The sequence below is a fragment of the Vombatus ursinus genome, unplaced genomic scaffold (genome assembly GCF_900497805.2).
Source record: "Vombatus ursinus unplaced genomic scaffold, bare-nosed wombat genome assembly UNPS02009205.1, whole genome shotgun sequence".
In the NCBI taxonomy this organism is placed as follows: Eukaryota; Metazoa; Chordata; class Mammalia; order Diprotodontia; family Vombatidae; genus Vombatus; species Vombatus ursinus.
Window position 1 is genome coordinate 55,722,637 of NW_020948983.1, and position 19,010 is coordinate 55,741,646.

Consider the following 19,010-nt stretch of genomic DNA (forward strand, 5'->3'; position numbering starts at 1 on the left):
CTCAAGCCGCGCTCAAGGCTCTCTTATCGTTAGCTAGCCCCGCCCCCACCAAGAGACCTACTCCCTCCCTGCCCTGCCACAGAGAGGTCTCCCGGAACCCTAGAGTTCCGGGCTGTCAGAGGGGCGAGCGGGCGGGTTCGTGTGCTTTGCAGGAGTGACCTGCCTCAGTTTCACTTCAGTGCTTTCGGTATGGTGGGTAAGGGGAGCATCCCTCCTCACGGCCCGGTACGCCGGCGCTCGAGCTCGCGCCCTCCCGGGCTAGACTACGAATAGAGCGGGCGGGAGCGCGTGCGAGCGAACCCGGGCCAGCGCCGGGTGGGGGAGGTAGGGAGGGGGAGTTTGGGGAACGAGTAGGAGCCCGAGTCCGTGGAGGGTGGAGCCCGCTCCCCGGAAGGACTTCCCGGGAGGGAGAGTGGGCGGGGCGGGCCGGCGGAAGTGGCGCAGCGGCAGGGAGGGGCGCGTTACTCTAGTCCGGCTCCTAAGTCTCTGCGGCGGCTCAGGCTCCAGCTCCCCCTGAAGTGACGCCCCTTCCCCCGCCCGACTGCCGCTCCGGCTCCTCTGCCCCCCGTGACGCGCCATGGGCACCCGAGACGACGAGTACGACTATCTCTTCAAAGGTGAGGCCGCGGTCTCGGCGCCCCTCCCCCCTCCAGCCGGCTGCCCCCGGGGCCGAGACGGGGCTAGGGCCGGGTTAGTTCCATCCACTTTCTGAGAGGTGGCCCCGAGCCTCGGCCCTGCAGGCCGCCGCCTCCTCCTCCCACTTTAGCGCCAACACCTCCCCCCCTTTGGTGCGACCCCTCGTCGTCCCTCCCCTTCCCACCCCATCCTCCGCCCGGCCCCGGGCCTCGGTTCCTCTCTCCGGGCCTAGCTCTATCTCTTCCTAACCCTGCTGTCTTCCTTTCTTCATTCGACTCCGCCCACTACACCTGGGAACCGAGGGCACCTTTCTCTGCTTACCCCGGCCTAGCTTGTGTCCCCTTCGCTTGTCTCTCCCTCCCCCAGTTAGAATAGGATCCTGAGATTGGCGGGGGTTTTAAGGGGAGGAGTGTTTTGTATCCCCAGTGCTTATTTATCACAGTGCCTGGCACATAGTAGGTGCTTAGTAAGTGCTTGCAGATTTGGAGGCAAAAGACATTATGCTTTCCTTCCTTTTGCCCCCCACCCCTCGCCAAAAAAGAAGAGAGAAGCAAACCACCGCGCTCGTCGCAGTGACCCAGGAGGCTTGCATGACTTCATGCCTATCCCCTTTGCTCCTTGACCGCTCCCTGTCCTCCGGCAGGGCAGGGCAGGGAAGGGTGGCCCTCTGACTCTGCTTGTGGGAAGGGGTTGCTGATGGGTGGGGGTTGTTCACCTTGCCAGACCTGAAGGCCCAGTTGCTGAGCAGGAAAGATTGTGTGCTGCACACACATAGGCCTGTTTTATCGCTATGGTCTGGTTGTTTGCTGCTGCAACATCGGGAGGACCCAACCTAGCTGTGTTCAGAGGGTGAGAAAGGAATGGTCCTAGTAACTCCCTCAGGTATTCCCTTAAAAAGAAAAAAAAAGGTGTGTATGCATTTGGCCATATGTAATATCTCTTTTTACAGCGCATAAGTGCTTAGTTCCCATAGACACAATACTGGAGGGGTTAGAAAACTACTGAATGTGGTTTTGCCCAGAAAGAGAATCCTTATAGTTCTTGATAAACAAAGATGAAGGGTAACTCCTTTCAGCGTGAGAGATTGTAGTCTGTAAAATGAATCATTTTACAGCCTCTGTTGGTTGTATATTTCTGCACTTGAATTAGGAGAGCAGCCAGCAGTAAGGTGCTGAACCAAGATTGTTATTAAGGAAGGAGAAACCATTGATACTAAAGCTTTACTGTTGAGGGTGGAGTTTAAAAGGGGTGTTGGGGCAGATTGACTATTTCTAGCTTTGCCATTGGTTAGCACCTATTCTTAGATTTGGTGCTTAATGCTGCAGGAAACATTAGTTTTTGCAAATCTTCCAGCAGTTATCTGCTAATGAACTCATTTCCTCTTTTTGCTTGGGAGTCCTATCCCAGTAAATTGTCGGTCTTCAGGTTTTGGACAGCTTGTTTGCGTATCTTTTCCCACATTTTAAAGAATGTTTATAGAACTACTGCAAATGGGGAATTTTAGAAATCTCATATGGAAAGTGGAATGTGTATTTTCAGAAGACAGTTCATTGAAAAAGTATTTAAAACGAGCCTCATGAGACTTTAGGATTAGTTCTTTAAGGGGAGATTTTAAGTAAAGTGAAACAGCAATAGGTACTTAAATTTAGGATGAGTACTTTGTAGTAATAGACTTTCCAGAATATAAAACAGAAACTTGATTTTAATGTTCTAAAAACCCCTTCTTTTTCCATCTGAAAAACTGCTCATCTTTCCTGCTTTCAGAACAATTATGTGCCTTCTTTAGGTTTTTGAACACAAAAGTTAGACACAAAAATTAGGAAGGGAAGCTTATGTCTTTACTTTTTTGGTTTTATGGTATCAGGTTCAAAGAAGTAAACTTATTTAATATTTTTAAAAATTATTTTAAAATGGGTTTAATAAAGTTAAGCAAAAGAGTTTGGGATTTAAACCATTGAAGTTGTGGCCTCCTCAGTGATGGTTTATTTTTTAACCTAAACTTTTAGACTTGTAAAGCTTTATTATATGCATCAGGATACTTAAATACTCAAATATATTTTTACAATATCTTTTACATTTTACAAGTTAATTTGTTAATTTTAAACTTTTAATATTTTCATAAAACAGAAGTCTAGATGTTAGTTAAGGAAGGGAATTTCAAAATTCCTGCTGAGAAAAGCATTTCTACTTGTATTCAAATTTTAGGTTGCTGCAATGCATTTCGCTTTGGGGATTATTTAGCAAATCTGGAAACTGTGGAATTACCATATTAAAGTGCCGAAGAACCTTGACTGTCTTATGTCCTAGTATGAGTTACATCATCCCCATGAGGTGTGGCCATCTCTAGGTAGAAGGTAGATCTTTTCCAGCTGACTAAATGGTTTCCAGGAGTAGCTGAAAGCTTGCACCCCTATCCAGTTAGAAAAAGTAGAGTCTTTGAAATTAGTTTTAATATTATATTAGGATGTAGATGTCTAAAAGGGAGTATTGACAGGAAGATCACATGAAATTTTTAGGGGATGAACTTTGTCCACTCCCACCCTGGAAGACTGCTTATGAATAACTACTGTCTTGAGTGTGGAGGTGCAATTAAAAGTATGGTAGGAGACTCCAAGGGGAAAGGGAATCTCAGATTGTGACTGCGGAAGGTTGTTTCAAAGGAGATGGGTCAAGCTGAGGAAATGGCTTAACTATGTTAAAGCCTTAGTGGATTTGACCTTGATGTTCTTTTGTGTGATTAAATGTTTGTTCAACTAGTATTTGAGCAGCTAATGTGTACTACTCACTGGAGTAGATAACAAAGAAAAAAAGTAGAGATCTGACCATGTTACTCCTTGCTCAAGAAACTTCAGTGGCTCCACATTACCTTTAGGATTAAATACAAACTACTTTGACATTTAAAGACCTTCACAATTTGGTTCTAGCCTATCTTTCTAGGCTGATTACACATTAGTCTCCATTATGCACTTGGTGCTTCTGCCATCTATTTACCCTCCCTCTCACATACTATTTCCTGCCTTTGTCCCTTTTTTTTCTTTTTTAATGTTGGAAGTGTTGGGGGCAGGGAGGTGGTGGTGTGTGTATGTGTGTGAGACATATATGCCCATAGTTGGAATGCTCTCTTTTCTTTCAGTGACTCTGGGTACCCAGAACTTCTCTAAGGTTCCCTTTTAAGCTCAGGTGCAACCTCCTTTAAGAGATCTTCCCTGATTTTCCCAATTATTACATACCATCCTCACCTCATTATTTAGTATATATCTTGTATTTTCTTATCTGTGAACTTCTGTCCTTTTTCTTCACCAGAGTAGAATGTAAAATCATAAGCATGTTATTTCACACTTTTGCATTCATATCCTCATTGCCTAGCAGTCAGTCAGTAAACATTTCTTAAGTCCCTACTATGTGCCAGGCACTGTACTAAGTACCAGGGATATAAATAAGAAAAATAAAGACAGTATCTTCCCTTAAGGAGCTTATTATCTAACAGAGGAAGACTACACAAAAGTAAAATGAAAAGGAGTGGGGGGGGGGCAAAGGTAAAGTCCAAAGGAGTGCAGCAAGATGAGATATGAAGAGATTGCTGGCTTGAGCAATGCTAGCACAGCATCTGCCACATAGTAGGCCCTTAAAAAATGCTTATTGATTTCTTCAAAAGAAGATCACTTTCTTTGCCCTCCAGGAAGTTGCAAGCCTCATTTTAGATACAAGGCCAATTAGTCACATTTTTCTAGAAATGTTTCTGAGTGGGTATTCCATTGATTAGAAATAGATGAACCAGCAAATTTACTTCTCCTTTTCTCCCACTAGTAATTAACTCTCAGATGATTGTCAGTAGAAACTGCTTGTAGGAACTTTGCCTTGTGTTTTAGTTTTTCTTTTTCAGCTTTACATTGAGTAAGATATGGTGTTGAATCTGGAAAAATTATGAAGACTTCAGACAGGCATGTACTATTCTCTTTAAAATGTGTTTTGTTGCTGGAATACTTGTATAAGTGTGCACATTGGAAATGTCTTTTTTAGAAAGACTAGTGATATTGAGACTTTTATTCTTTGGATATTTGTTGTGTTAAATAGCCTAACACTTAGAATCTATAATAAAATAATATGGTTGGATTTATTATTTAAGGACTATTTAAAAAGTAGATGGCACAGTAGATAGAGCTTACTACTTTTGGGACCCTGGGTAAGTCACTTAACCACTGTTTTCCTCAGTTTCCTCATCTTTAAATGAGGATAATAGTGGCATCTACTTAGACTGGGTTGTGAAGATCAAATGAAATAATAATGATAAAGTGCTTAGTTCAGTGCCTGGCATATAGTAAGTGCTATAAAGATGTTAGCTATTATCATTAAATAATATGAATGTTGGTGTTTATATGGTTTTTGTAGTGTCTCTGATATTTAATATATTTTACAAAGTTAAGTATTACTTAAGAATTGATGTTGATAATTCATTAGCTTAATTTATTTAGCTCAGTAGTGGTAGTTCTGGGTTTATATTATTAGATTTTTGAATTGCTGAAGATGTTTAAAATTTTTTATCTACAGCAGTACTTTTCATATGGCTTACAACACTCAAATGAATTTCTTTTTTACTTGAAATGTTTTAAAATAGGTAGGCACTTGAGATCCTTTCCCAAGAAGTAAAGAATATGAATAGTAATCTTGCATAGTTTTGACTTTAACATTTTTTAAGGTAGAAAATACCTACTGTTATTTTTCATGAAATAAAATGTTTTCTGTGGTAAAAAATTAGATAAATTTAAGCATCTAGGAGGAAAAATAACTTAGTTTCTTCCTGTCAAAGCCAGTGAGGTTACTCTATAAATTTAAACCTTTTAAACATAATATTAATAATAACTGCACTTATAGAATGCTTTGTGGTTTGCAAAGTGCTATATGTGTTATCTCATTAAATATTTAAGTTTATTTTGCTGCTCTTTTGATGAACTTAAGTTCTACTCATTTTGACTAAGGGTGGTTTTTCATGAATTTTGCTCCTATCTTTTAATAGACTGAGCCCCTTCACGAAATCTCAGATGAAATATGCAGTAGTATTGGTAACTGAATGGAATTCAGTTGTTGTTGAATTTTGAGCCTTCTGTGTTGAATTTTGAGCCAGCCTCCCACTGTGTTCTTAGCAACACTGTGCCAATAAAACCATTATCTTCTAGATGTCTTTTAGAATTTTTTGTTCTCCCAAAGTAGGGCTTACCTTTGGTATTCTTATACATTTCCAACTGGAGATAGCTGTCATATTCTGTAGTTTTTCATATTTTAGGTAGTGTTGAGTGTAAAAAGTTAAATTTGCTACTGTGAATATCTAACTTATGATTTAATTTAATGAATCTGTGGTCATGTTTAGCTATAAATTGTGTATTTAGTATACTGTTTTCAGGTAAGCATGTTAAAATTTAAAATGGCTAAAATTAATTTTATAGGCTATCTGTTATTGGTTTGATATGAAAAATTTTAAGCAATTTAATTTCAATTTGCAACTAAATATGTTTATTTTAGCATCAGTCTGTTTTTTGAGGCAATTACGTAAAGATTTTAGGTTGTAAAACTAGATCAATATCAGTCTGAACCTGAAATTGGGAATGAAGCAATCATAACTTTCAGCATTCTGACAGACAGATCTGTTTGGCCTTTTTTTTTTTAACCAGAATGCTAAACTTATATAAAAAAAAAAACAAGCCACCTACTTAAAGCCATTGTATATTTTTTGTGGGATTGGTTTCTTAGATTTTACATATGGTGCATTTTATCATGGTTGGCTCTTTTAAGATGATACCTTTCTAATGGGTATGGTGTGTCTTTGAACTAAATGACTAATTCTCCAAGGGCCAGAACATCAGAGTGTCTTGTGAAGGGGAAGAGTAATAAAACATGGGCTCTTCGGTTACTCTTCCTGCTCCACCCTCATGTTAGGTGTTTATACCTCCGCCAGGTAGTGAGAACAGAAATGGAGAGTTCCTGAGTATTCTTCTTAATATAGCAGAAAATTGGACTTGACCTATTTGTAAGCATAATGATGGATTTGATTTCCCATCCAGAAGGTAGACTTTGGTAGCTGACATATTTAGGTAGTAGGTAAAATTCTGGACTTGTCTGGAAGATAGCTCAGTCTTGATCCTGGGCAAATCACTTAACAGTTAGTTTTCCTGGGCCTCAGTTTCCTCAACTGTAAAATGAAGGGGTTGACCTCTAGGCTGCTTTCTAGATCTAAATCTATCATCCTACTTAACATTTAACATACATCTTTTGTCATAGTCTCTTAAGACATCTATGGATTAATCATGTTAACATTTAAAAACAACTATACTTTGTGCTGCATGCAGTCATTGCAGTCCTGGAGGATTTCTTGCTGAATCAGCTGACAGAGGAAGCCAGAAAGATATGCTTTTGATAAAGTAGCTCCCTCCAAGACTGTCTAGAGGCCAGCTTGTATCCGATCTTGTGGCAAGGAAGGAATGCATAATGGACTGTCTTTGCTCTCTGGCCAGAGTACAGTGAGCTTTTCCAACCCTCTATCTCTCCATCCCCTTCCCCCCATATGCCTTGTCCCTTTTATAAGGCACTCCCTTATTTGTTACTGTTAACTTTGTTATGTTAATTTTTCTGGACCTGGTTTATAGAACCACTAGTTAGTTTGGAAGGTTGGGAACTACAATTTAATATCAGGAATGTTTTCTGTCTTAAGATAATAAAACTTTTCCTCTTTGTTTGCAAAAAATACTTCAACCCATTCTATTGTCTACAAGGTAAGTAAGACCTGGCAAAGGCAGTTAATATAATCAAACTACATTAAAATAAATTCTGAAACTCATTTTATTCTTTAAGAGGAAAATGCTTTTAAACTCCCATTTCTCACTTTTGAAATATTAAATGCATAATCACATGTGTAAATTTTGTTCTTTTGGTTTAAAAGTAATCACTTTTACTTGTCAGTAAATTTTCATGATAAAATAATTTATCTTGTTAGACAAAGCTCAGCCTAGCTATGCTTGGAGAAGCGTGTTGGCAGCATGGTAATGACTTTTCAGCCTCAGTAAGTTGCAAACTCTCTTAAATTATAGAGAAGTGGTCTCTGTTGTAGGGCAGTGCCCACATTTAGAATCTAGTATCATCAAAGTATCTTTCTGTGTACCTTATAAACATTGTGCTGAGCTGTGAGAATTATAAAATGGGTCCTTGTCATGGGATTGTATATTCTTGTAATCAAAACCTATTTTTTAAATATCAAAAAGTTATAAGTGTAACCGTAAGCCCCCCTTAGCTATGATTGCTTTGACTCATAGCAAGTCCAAATTATTAGTCACTACCCTAAGGGTCTCACTTTAGTGTCCTTAGCAGTCTTTTCTGTCTGTGGCTTCTTGCCAGTCTGATAAATAAAAGTATTAAAGGGCCATTTTAGTTTCTGTGCTCTGGGTGGTGAGATTTTTTTAAACCTGGTGTTTCCTTTGGCACTAGCCTGGGGTGTGAGTCCTGAGAATACATCCAGATTTCAGTGAAATTGAGTGGGGCATTCTGCACATACCATCCCTAACCGTTTATTATCTTGCTGTTTGTCAGATACTTTTGTCTCTTCCAACTCTGTATTTGGTGGACTGCACAGTATCATCTTCAAGTTACTGTCGTATAAGATAGTATTTTTGGTATTAACTTTCATTGTGGTTAATACATTAGCTGTTGTCAATTCAGTAGACTTAGAGTTTAAATTGTACGTAGAGAAGGTGTCTTAGTAATGCATGAACTAATTAAATATTTATGTAATAATCAATGTTTGGGAAGACAATGGTAAAAAAAAAATGAAATTAATCTTACCAGTGCAGTAGCAGAAGCAGGGTACATGTTCTACTGAATTCTTTTGGGGAAAATCAAACAGTTAAAAGTGGGGACTCTTATTTATTGTTAGTTAAGCTAAATTTTACTTCCCTAGAAGCAAAGTATAGTACTGTTTTCCTCTTAACTACTTAGCATTGCCTCTTTTTTCCCCCCTTTTCAGTTGTCCTCATTGGAGACTCTGGTGTAGGAAAGAGTAATCTTCTGTCTCGTTTCACTCGAAATGAATTTAATCTGGAAAGCAAGAGTACCATTGGTGTGGAGTTTGCAACAAGAAGCATCCAGGTTGATGGGAAAACAATAAAGGCACAAATATGGGACACAGCAGGACAAGAGCGATATCGGGCTATAACATCAGCGTAAGTCAAGGAGATCCAAGTTCTATGAAGCAGTTTGCAGCAATTGAATTAGTTTGGGTGAAAGTGTGGCGTTGTGAAATGTGCAAGTGTCCATAACTTTATTCTAGGGAGAACTTAACTATCATTTAAGGATTTTTAAATCTAGTTGTAAGAATCTATTTCATTGTGATTGGACCCTACCCTACCTGCCTTTCATTTTAAAGTTGGTCTTTTAATAGAAATTTTTTCTGTTTTTCAGTTATTATCGTGGAGCAGTAGGTGCCTTGCTGGTTTATGATATTGCTAAACATCTTACATATGAAAATGTAGAACGGTGGCTGAAAGAACTGAGAGATCATGCAGATAGTAACATTGTTATCATGCTTGTGGGCAACAAAAGTGATTTACGTCATCTCAGAGCAGTCCCTACAGATGAAGCAAGAGCCTTTGCAGGTAATGAGTGACCCAACTTGTATGGTAAGACTCTTACCTGAGATGGTTCTTTGCTTTGTGCTATTGGGAAGAGTACTTGATTTTAAAATGATATTTTAAGAATGTTTTTTCATCCTTCTAATAGTGAAATAGGTGTCTATGCATGAGTTATATGCAAATTTGTGGTGACATGGGATGTAGGGCTCCAGGTTTCTTACACGTAGTCCTTATTTGTTGTAAACACTTAACCCCATTACCGGTGTGTTTACTACACACTGCTGCAACATTGTCTCACTCTCCTTGATAACTCCAATGGAGAAGACTCCCTCCTGTGCTTTGGTGTAGTTGTAATGTCTTGTGCCTACTGGCCTAGACCATACATACTCAGCACCAAGAGGTGTGGCCCAGAAAAAAACCAGTCAGAAGTGATAGCTGTGTCACTTCTCTTTATGGACTGTGCTGCCTGTGTTTCCATAGGTAAAAGTGTGAGTGCAGCTCTTGCTCTTTTCCTGGTAGCTCCGTGAAAGAATAGGCAAGATCTCTGTTCAGAAATGTTCTGTGCTTTACTGTCATTCTCAATTCATCTTGTTAAAGTCCTTATACGCCTAAAAGCACATCAAACCCTTGTAGGTGTTGCCGAGTGAGTGGTAAAAAGAGTCCAAGCACTCTTGACCAGTGAGTCACTGTGTTAGGTTACTAGAGTCACCTTGCATTCAGTATTTTAGCATTTGGTTTATCTTTAAAATCCCAGGTTCTTCTCCCTTAAAGACCTTGTGGACAACCAAATGCAACAGTAAAAACAGATAGAAAGTTGGTATGCCTTTCTCAGTCACAGAATGAGTTAGTGGCAGAAAACAAGGGCTTGAACCCACGTCTCCTGACTCCTAGTCTAGTATTCTTTATATTGTAGCATGTTGCTTTCTTATAATATTTGTTTGACTTATTATTGAGTGTATTAAATGAAATTTTCTATTTTTAGTGGATTGGGTAAGAAGCTTGTTTCGATTGATACAGGCAAATGGAATATGTAATTTATTGTTCAACTCAAAAACACTTAGATACCTCCTATGTAGAAGTCATTGTGCTGTTTTAAAAGTGTGGTTACATCTTGGGGAGAGGATGTAAAAGGACCAAGATTGATACATGTATAAGTAAACTATGTTTTGGGTTGAATAGTTTTCCTACCTTTAGTGATGCTTTGGATGTATCCTCTTGATGTGTTGTTTTCAACAAGGCTGTGCATGAACTCGTTTGGGTAAGGGGGATGGGGAGGAACATATGAATCCAGTAAAATAAATGTAGCATAATGATGGGGCTGCCTAAAAAATTGAGGCAGTATGATCCAGAAAATTCTATTACTTCCACTATTAGGGGTATGTTTTTGTTACAGATCATTTCATTATTTGTATTAAGACCTGATCTGGTTGTTAATGATTACTTCAGAGGGTTTTTTGCTCTGTTTGTATTCCCTCAGAAAAGAATGGCTTGTCATTTATTGAGACATCTGCTTTAGACTCTACAAATGTAGAAGCTGCTTTCCAGACAATCCTGACAGGTAAGGCTTATATTTTGAATTCATACCAGTTGGAATTGAAGATTGGGTAACATGTTGTGTTTAAATAAATGAGCCTGGAAATTGAAAATAAATATCATGCCCATCTGAGGGTACTGCACAGTGAATATAATTTGAAAACTCTCAATGTTGTAATAACAGTACAGAGCACAGAATTAGTCACAATTCTTGCTCATTGAATTTTGCCATCTAAAACTACCTGACCTCTAGACAAGTAATATTTTGGAAACAGTTTGTTCACTTCTCTTTTTTCTGTTCTCTTCCCCGTGATAGTAAGCACAAAGTTATGCTTGAATGTACTTTCACTAGGTAAATACCAGCAGTGGGTCTGTTTAGCTCGAAAATACGTTAGTAGATCTTTGAGCATGTCTGTTTTTCATTTCTTTAAGTTAAAATGAGAAAAATCTTCAACAGTGTTCTCTCTTGACATGTAAAAAACAAGGTGTTTCATGCTAGGTAAAATCAGGCAGGCGTATTAGTATCCAGAAAAGGCTGGAATAGTAGTGGACGAGGATCAGAGTTTTAAGCTCTTAGCTATTTTGGAATGTGGATATACAGACCAAGGCAGCCTCAGGAATGTAAGACTTTGAACATTTTTGTAGCTTATTTGCATTTGGCTAAAATTTTATTGGAGTTTAAATATGGCAATAGACTGAGTCCCCCCCCCCGCCATTGTCTTCTGTACCACTGTACAAAATGAAATAGTCGAGAATGTTGGGAAAAGTAACTTTGTGAAGAAACTAATTCAATATGGATAATTTACAAGTTTTCACATTCTGTTTCAAAAAGAGGCTAAGAAGAATTAGGTCAGGGGCTTGTCAGATGCTTTTGAAATGGCTTTTAGGTGAAGCATCTTTTTTTGGACCTGTTCTCTGAATTGTCCTTTTATATAAAAAGCAAGAAGTGATTAACTCTACAGCATGACCACAAATCCTACACTTTTCATGACCATCTGTGTTAATCTAGAGATAGCATGTCATAATGGGAAGGACACTGTCAATAACTTAGTAGTCATTTATGCATCTACTGTTTGCCAGGCACAGTGCTAAGTGGTAGGGATACAAAGAAAGGCCAAAAAAAAGTTCCTGCTCTCAAGGAGCTTACAGTCTAATGGAGGAGACAATATGCAAACAACTATGCACAGACAAGATAAATAGAGAATTAATTGGAGATAATCAACAGGGGAAGACACTGGAATTTGAAGGAGATCAGGAAAGTCTTTTTGTAGGAAGTGGGATGTTAGCTAGGACTTGAAGGAAGCTGGGAGGGAGAGAATTTCAGGCATAGGGGAGAGCCAGTAAAAATGCCCAGAGCTGGAAGATGGAGTGTCTTGTTTGAGTAATAGCGAGGAGGTCAGTATCAGTGGATCACACAGAAAAAATTGGGGTGAGTAAGGTGTTAAGCAGACTGAAAATGTACCAAGGGGACCAGGGTAAGAAGGACTTTGAATGGTAATCAAAGGATTTTATATTTTATCCTGGAAGTGATAGGGAGCCATTGGAGTTCATTGAATGAGGGCTTGACCTGGTCATGTTTGAGCTCTAGGAAGATCGCTTTGGAAGCTTAGTGGAGGATGGACTGAAGTGAGGAGACACTGAAGAAAGGGAGAACAGCCATCAGGCTATTGCAGTAGTTGTGGTTTGAGGTGAGTCAGCTATATACAAGAGATGTTAGAAAAGAAAGACAATAGGACTTGGATTAAAAGCTAATCAGCCTGGATTCTGGGCCTAGCTCTACCACTAACTTTATGTAAGTCATTGAAATTCTTAAGACTTGGCTATAAAGGGGGGAGGGGTGTGAAATTAGAGAATTTTGAAGTATCTTCTACCTGTGACATTCTGTTTCTATAAATGAATTAGAGTCATCAGGGAACATGAATGCAAAGCCTCACTTAGGTGACCAGCCACTATTGTGGATAGCATTTTGTGTCAAAATTCAATTTAGGCTGCTTTAGGTCAATAAGAGAAAAGCTAGTCATTTTAAATTTCATTTACATTAAAGCTTTACATACTACAACTTCATGATTCTCAATTATATAGAACTGTTTCTTGTTTTGTTTTTGGTTTTTTTTTTTTTGACTCTTGGGGGCCATACCAAAACAGGCAACAGGCTAGATTTGGCTTGAGGGCTCCAGTTTGCTCAACCCTCATAGATTAATTTTGTTCCCAACCTTCAGCCCTCTCCATATAAATCTTGTTAACTTTCACCTCTGGCTATCACCAAGTTGAAGATGTATGCCTGTAGGTGTGCCTGTGTCTTCCTCCCTGCTTAAAATAACTGTATTTTCATGCCAGTGAAGTCAGGCTCTGCCAAGTGTGTACTAGATTTTTTTCTTCCGACTATTGAACGAATTGGATGGTTTGCTTCATAAGTAGACATTACACAGTGCAAGGCATTGTTCCTCTAGGCTTCATCTTTTTTCCACTTTAAAAAGTTAAAGCTACAAAGAATACTCTTAAGTTTCTTCTGTAATTGGGGAGGAATTAGATTTGGGGGATGCCGAGTGGAGAGTTTAATCAATGTTATTATTCCCTAAATCAGTTGATATTTTTATTTATAAAATGTTGTTGGCAGAGACAGGAAGCTTGTGGGCATCAAAGCACACTCCTCCTAGAGAAGTATTTGAACTCAAGGGTGAATAAAAGTTATTTCACTGCTACCCAGATTCTTCCAATTTCTTTCAGGGGCCTGATTGTCAGAGGAGGAAAGTTTTTCATTTAACTTTTGTTATGATGACTCTTAAGGGTGAAAGGAGAGTATTCTATTCTATGCCTTTAGGGTTTCTAGAAGGAATTATTGACATCTGGTGGAAACTTAAAATGTTATCATACTTATTATATAAATATAATAGCCCTTTAAGGTTTACAAAGAGCTATTTTCACAACATGCTGAAGTATGTAGTAATATTCATTATCACTGTTTATTGATGAAAAAATAGGTTCAGGGGGCAGCTAGGTGGCACAGTGGTTAGAGCACCCGCCCTGGAGTCAGGAGGACCCGGGTTCAAATTCGGCCTCAGACATATAACACTAGCTGTGTGACCCTGGGCAAGTCACTTAGCTCCATTGCCTTAGGGGGGCCCCCCCCCAAAGTAGGTTCAGCGTTCAGACAGCCAGTTAGCGTTTGAACCAGGATTCAAACTTGGCTGTATCCTAAGTCCTCTGCTTTCCCCACTGCACATTATATTGCTTGTTTAACACATAACCAGCTGGAATATACTCTTTGCCCTAGAAGTTTAAGTTTTTGAAGGAAGCACCAATGGATCAGAAACTGACTTTATGATGTTGAATTATTTATTTGAAGACTTTAATTTGATGCCTGACTTGATGATTTCTGTGGTAAATGTCAACCCATACCACTTTTCAGTTATGCTTTTTAGCTTACGGTTCCTTATGTGTTACTAATCCATAGCAACTTAAAACTCTGCTAATTTTTTTTTTATGTGGGTGGGGCACAGGGTGGTAACATTTACTACAAAAATAACTGGTTCTATTTTGTAGAGAAGCTGTTTTCATATTGCCCTTTGGACTGAATTTGATGCTTGCAAAAGTGAGCAACTTAATAGCAATAGTATGAGCCCTATATCCTGCAGACAGGACTTGATTAAACCTTTCACAGGGTGCCAAGTCACCATAATATTGATTTGTAGCACTAAATTCTAGAGAGGTTTAAACCTCTGAGCCAAATTGAGTGTCCTGCAATGTGATATGTGTTGGTAATTGAGCTAAAGTTTAGAGTAGTTTCTTTTCAGCAACACAATCTGTCGCCCCTTGTTTAGGATACTTTCAAAGTATTTTTGATAACACGTGTGGTCTTGGGATATCGAGTCCTTTAGGGGTGGGCTAGAATTAATGGATGAAAAATAAACCTACTAAATGCAACATATTACTAGTAGTAGTATATTTTATTTTTCATTTTCAATAATTTGGAATATTTTTATCCATGTCATTTCTTTGAATAAAAAAAGCAATTAAACCAATAAAGTAGAACCTTTTACCCATAGGAAACTAGCAAAACACCCTTTATATCTGTAACATTAAATGCTGTGGGAATTTCCCCTATGGTGGAATGACTTAGAAACATTTCATTTTTACCAAAGTGAACCTTCAGCACAGCCTTTGACATTGGTGAAATTTAGAGCTATATCTGTATGGTGGTGGCAAAATTTGTGCCTCTACTTTTTTAAAAATGATGCTTGCTTGGATTAGGGAAAGCATTGGAAACTATGCTTATATTCCTGTTCTACATAACCACCTTTTAACTTCCTCATAATCCTTCTGAAGGTATGTGCTTATTACTGCTATTTGTCACAAAGTAGAAATGTGCACGTTACATTTTTGTGTTTAATTGTAAGTTGGTTATATTTAAAAATCATTTAGGTCTTCTCATTCCAAGACTTTTTCCACCACAGTAAGGCTGCCTTTCTAACCAATATGAGTTATGTGATCTATTTAGTTCTAAAATTAAATACATATCATTGCCCTTAAGAAAGGAAAACTTTCTCATTTTACCTGGTTCCCTGAGTTCCTAGTTTTTCTTTTTAAAATATTCTTTCTCTACTCAAAGACCATCTGAGAGATAGCTGCTTCCTTTTCCTCCCTCCCTTATCAGAGTTTTTCCTTTCTTAACCTCTGGTGACTGGGTGTGTCTTAAGTGAACGAAGCAACTTTTTTGTGCCATTTCTAATTTTGAAAAAAATTCTCTTTTCCATCTCAGTACCTTGGTAAAACTCTTCTTTTTATCTTTCTTTTATTGGTAATTCTTTGATTCCTGGACACTTTTTTTTCTGAGGTCTGAGGAGAATAGCGACTTGAAACAAAACCGTGATCCAATTACAAAAAAGACTGTCTGGTAGTTGGGTAATGCTATATAATGCCTCTCAACTTTTCTGCTTTGTAATCACATCCTTTAATTATTTATCTTCACTTGCTCTCAGAAGTCTGGCTTGGCCTTTTTTCCATGTTTCTATGTGTTACATATGTATAATATATTTGAGATATAAAAATTATCGATTTTTTTTGCTTTTTTCCTCTATTGATCCTGGATTGACTCTTGGCTCTGCCACTTATTGCTTGATATTGGGAAAGTCGTTTAACTTCTGTGGCTTCAGTTTCTTCCTCTGTAAAATGGTGGTATGGAGGAGGCTAAAAATCTAGTTCTAAATCTGTGATTCTATAACTTCTACCCACTAAAATTTTCTTAACTGCTTTACACAATTAATGAACCAAAGGAATTTGGGCGTAGGGGAAAGAAATCCAGTTTATGGTGAAAAAAAAAGAATGACTAATATATTGTTTTAGTAGTAAGCTGCTACTTTGATTCTTAAGCTGTTGGATTGCTTGGTTGCCCTTCTGTTTACCCTTGAAAAACTAGATTAATTATTCCATTCTTTGCCATCGCCATTAATATTTTCTTTTAGCTTTTACAAAGAGTTACTTTCTTTGAAGATACAGCAGAGTACAAACCACCCCACTTTAAAAAAAAGTATACATATGCTCACTTCTGCTAGTTTTGTATTTTTTTCAGTCATTTACTTGCCAAGTAGTTCAGTTTTGGGGTGACTTTTTCCAATTTTTTTGTTTTGTGCAGACCTGTGATTTTGTCAGGGTAGGGACCTGGTAATTCCCTCTATCATGATGTTTATCCTTTGCTGTGCAGTTTACCCTCTTGGAAAATTGCCTGCATCACTGAGGTTAAATGACTTGCCATTCCACTGTAGCCTGACTTGACAAACTCAGGTCTTCCTCAATGCTGATGCTTGTTTTCTAACTATTATTCTACCCTGCCTCACAATATTGGTTTTTAAAAATGCTTGTATATAGTTTTCTAAGATTCATTTAAAATTTATAACTTTCAAAGTCATTCAGTGGGCCAAGGTGCTAAACATTTTAAATGTTTTCTATTACATCAGGCTGCCTTAAAAAAAATCAACAGCATATTTGTAAAATTGGGTTACGTATTTTGTTCCAGACATATCTATGGTGAGTCTGATAAAGATGGTTTATACCTGTCCTTTACTGAAGCAGTGGTGTTCTAAGGCTTTTTTTGTTGGCCAAGGTTTTTGAATTTTCTTGTGGTGACATTTTTAGTCTAAGCTTTCAGTTCATCTGTTGATCTTTAAAACTATTAGATATCTCATTAATCTCTTGTGAGTTCTTTTTTTGAAATAAAGAAGAAACTTTTTTTCTTCATTCCCTAAAGGAAACTGTAATACAACGTTGGCTACTTGAAGAGGAAAAACGATTGTTTGACCATTGGAATAGAAAGCTACCCCTAACACAAGCCTATATAATAGCAGCTATTGGTGGATTTTATTAATACACAATTCTAAATACTTCTTCTTTTTATGCAGAGATATATCGCATTGTTTCTCAGAAGCAAATGTCAGACAGACGTGAAAATGACATGTCTCCAAGCAACAATGTGGTTCCTATCCATGTCCCTCCAACCACTGAAAACAAGCCAAAGGTGCAGTGTTGTCAGAACATATAAGGCTCTGTGCTTCTCCCCTAGAAGGCAGTGTATAGTCCATTCCCCAGGTCCGAGATTTAAATATATTTGTAATTCTTGTGGTCACTTTTTTGTGTTTCATTACTACTTCTGAATTTCTTTGTCTTTTTTTTATTTCAAATTTATAAAATCACCTACTTGTCCCAAATGACTGCAGCTTATTTTCATGCGAAGCCCTCACTAGCCTTAGTTTAATAAAATGGATGTTTGGATTCCTTAATTATTGCTTATTTTCCATCAGGGTGGTCTATTGCAATGGTAAATACTCAAACTCAAGTGTTTAAGCTCAGACCTTTTGGTCCTGATCAAATTAAAGAATACTTTAGTATCAATTAAACATTTTGCCACAGAGCAATTTATTAAAAAATGTATTCTCCCTTCAGTGCAGTCTCTCCAAATCTAGAAATTGTGCTATAATATAAATGGAATTGTAAGAGCTTCAGAAATATCCATCATTTGGAAAGACAATTTCTAAAATGCCTTAATAGGTCTGTGTGATGTAATAGTTTTTTTTTTTAATCAATTTATGGGGGGAGAAGAGGGAAAAAACCCACACCAAACTTTTCCTGATTCAAGGATTTGCTTTGCAAAATGCAAATGACTATCATTTTATTTTACTTTATTTTTTTGCAGTTGAGGTAGCTATGTGATTGGGTATGGAGAGGAGGGTAGGGGTCAGTCATCATGTTAAGTGATGAGCATGGCAGGCTGTAGACTGGTAGAATTCTATTTGAGGTGCCTCCTTTGCAGCGAGACCAGACAGCTAGAGCTACCTAAATGATTTAATTTAACAGTGGCAGGTCATGCAGCATTTTATTGCTTAGGTAATAAATAACCTGTACAATGCTAGAAATACCAAATTTTGAAGTGTGTGGTTTTTTTCCTTCATCACCCCCATTAAGTAAAATGTGGCCTAGTTGTTTTTTTTTTCCCTCCCAATAAACTCACTACCAGGTATGGTTTGATTATTTTTAAAATTCTGTTTTACTTGGTTGAGTTTTTCAGCATGTCATGAAGCTTCACAATTGAACTTGTCTTGGGTTCCACTGTCTTGAAGATATGACCAAAGGTCAGGTTCTGTTAATGTGGTATCCAATTAAAAGCATATATTTTAGTTCACAAGCTAAAAGAACATCCTGAGTTTAAACAGAACTACTTAGGAGCTATACAGTTCTGAAATGTTTCTTTTCCACTACATTTTTCAAAAGCAGTTGTATTATTAATATCTAAAGCCTACACTAATACTTTATTGTTTTTTTCCCCCTTTTGAGAACAGTAAGCGCTTAATCTAAAGTAATTTAAAAAGCTGTGTCAGCTGCAGTGAAGCTAAGGGTGATAGGAGAGACCCAAAAGTTATTTGGGCATTGAAAGAGTGAGCCTGAAACATATGTGGGCCTGCACAGTTTAATGTATTTCATGGCAAATCTTTTATCTTTTGCGGTGCTCATGAAGTGTGGGGCACACGGAAGGCATTGCTGTAGTCAGTAACTTTGTTTTCCTTTTGTAGCCTTTTTATTCTTTTAGTGTATTGGTTCTTAAGATGCTATTGATCTGTTTGTAAATTGTTACTTTGTATTTTATGCATGTACTGTAATTTGATTTTTTTTTAGGTATTGATTTAAAATATATTCATATTCTAATAAACAGTTACAGGGGGACTATTCCCTATGTTGTCA

At 38.0% G+C, this 19,010-nt stretch overlaps 1 protein-coding gene across 1 annotated transcript; it reads left to right on the plus strand.

Moving 5' to 3' along the window:
* The first annotated feature begins 456 nt into the window (after positions 1-456).
* On the plus strand, positions 457-19,010 carry RAB11A (RAB11A, member RAS oncogene family). Its single transcript, XM_027851770.1, has 5 exons — positions 457-617; positions 8,645-8,840; positions 9,079-9,272; positions 10,726-10,806; positions 17,177-19,010. Exons 1-5 carry the CDS (start codon positions 578-580, stop codon positions 17,314-17,316), a joined length of 651 nt encoding a protein of 216 aa, XP_027707571.1. The 5' UTR covers positions 457-577; the 3' UTR covers positions 17,317-19,010.

Coding starts and splice junctions, on each gene's coding strand:
- RAB11A (XM_027851770.1), top strand. CDS start 578: ATGGGCACCCGAGACGACGAGTACGACTATCTCTTCAAAG. Junction 8,841..9,078: donor TATCGGGCTATAACATCAGC/GTAAGTCAAGGA, acceptor TCTGTTTTTCAG/TTATTATCGTGGAGCAGTAG. Junction 10,807..17,176: donor TTTCCAGACAATCCTGACAG/GTAAGGCTTATA, acceptor CTTTTTATGCAG/AGATATATCGCATTGTTTCT.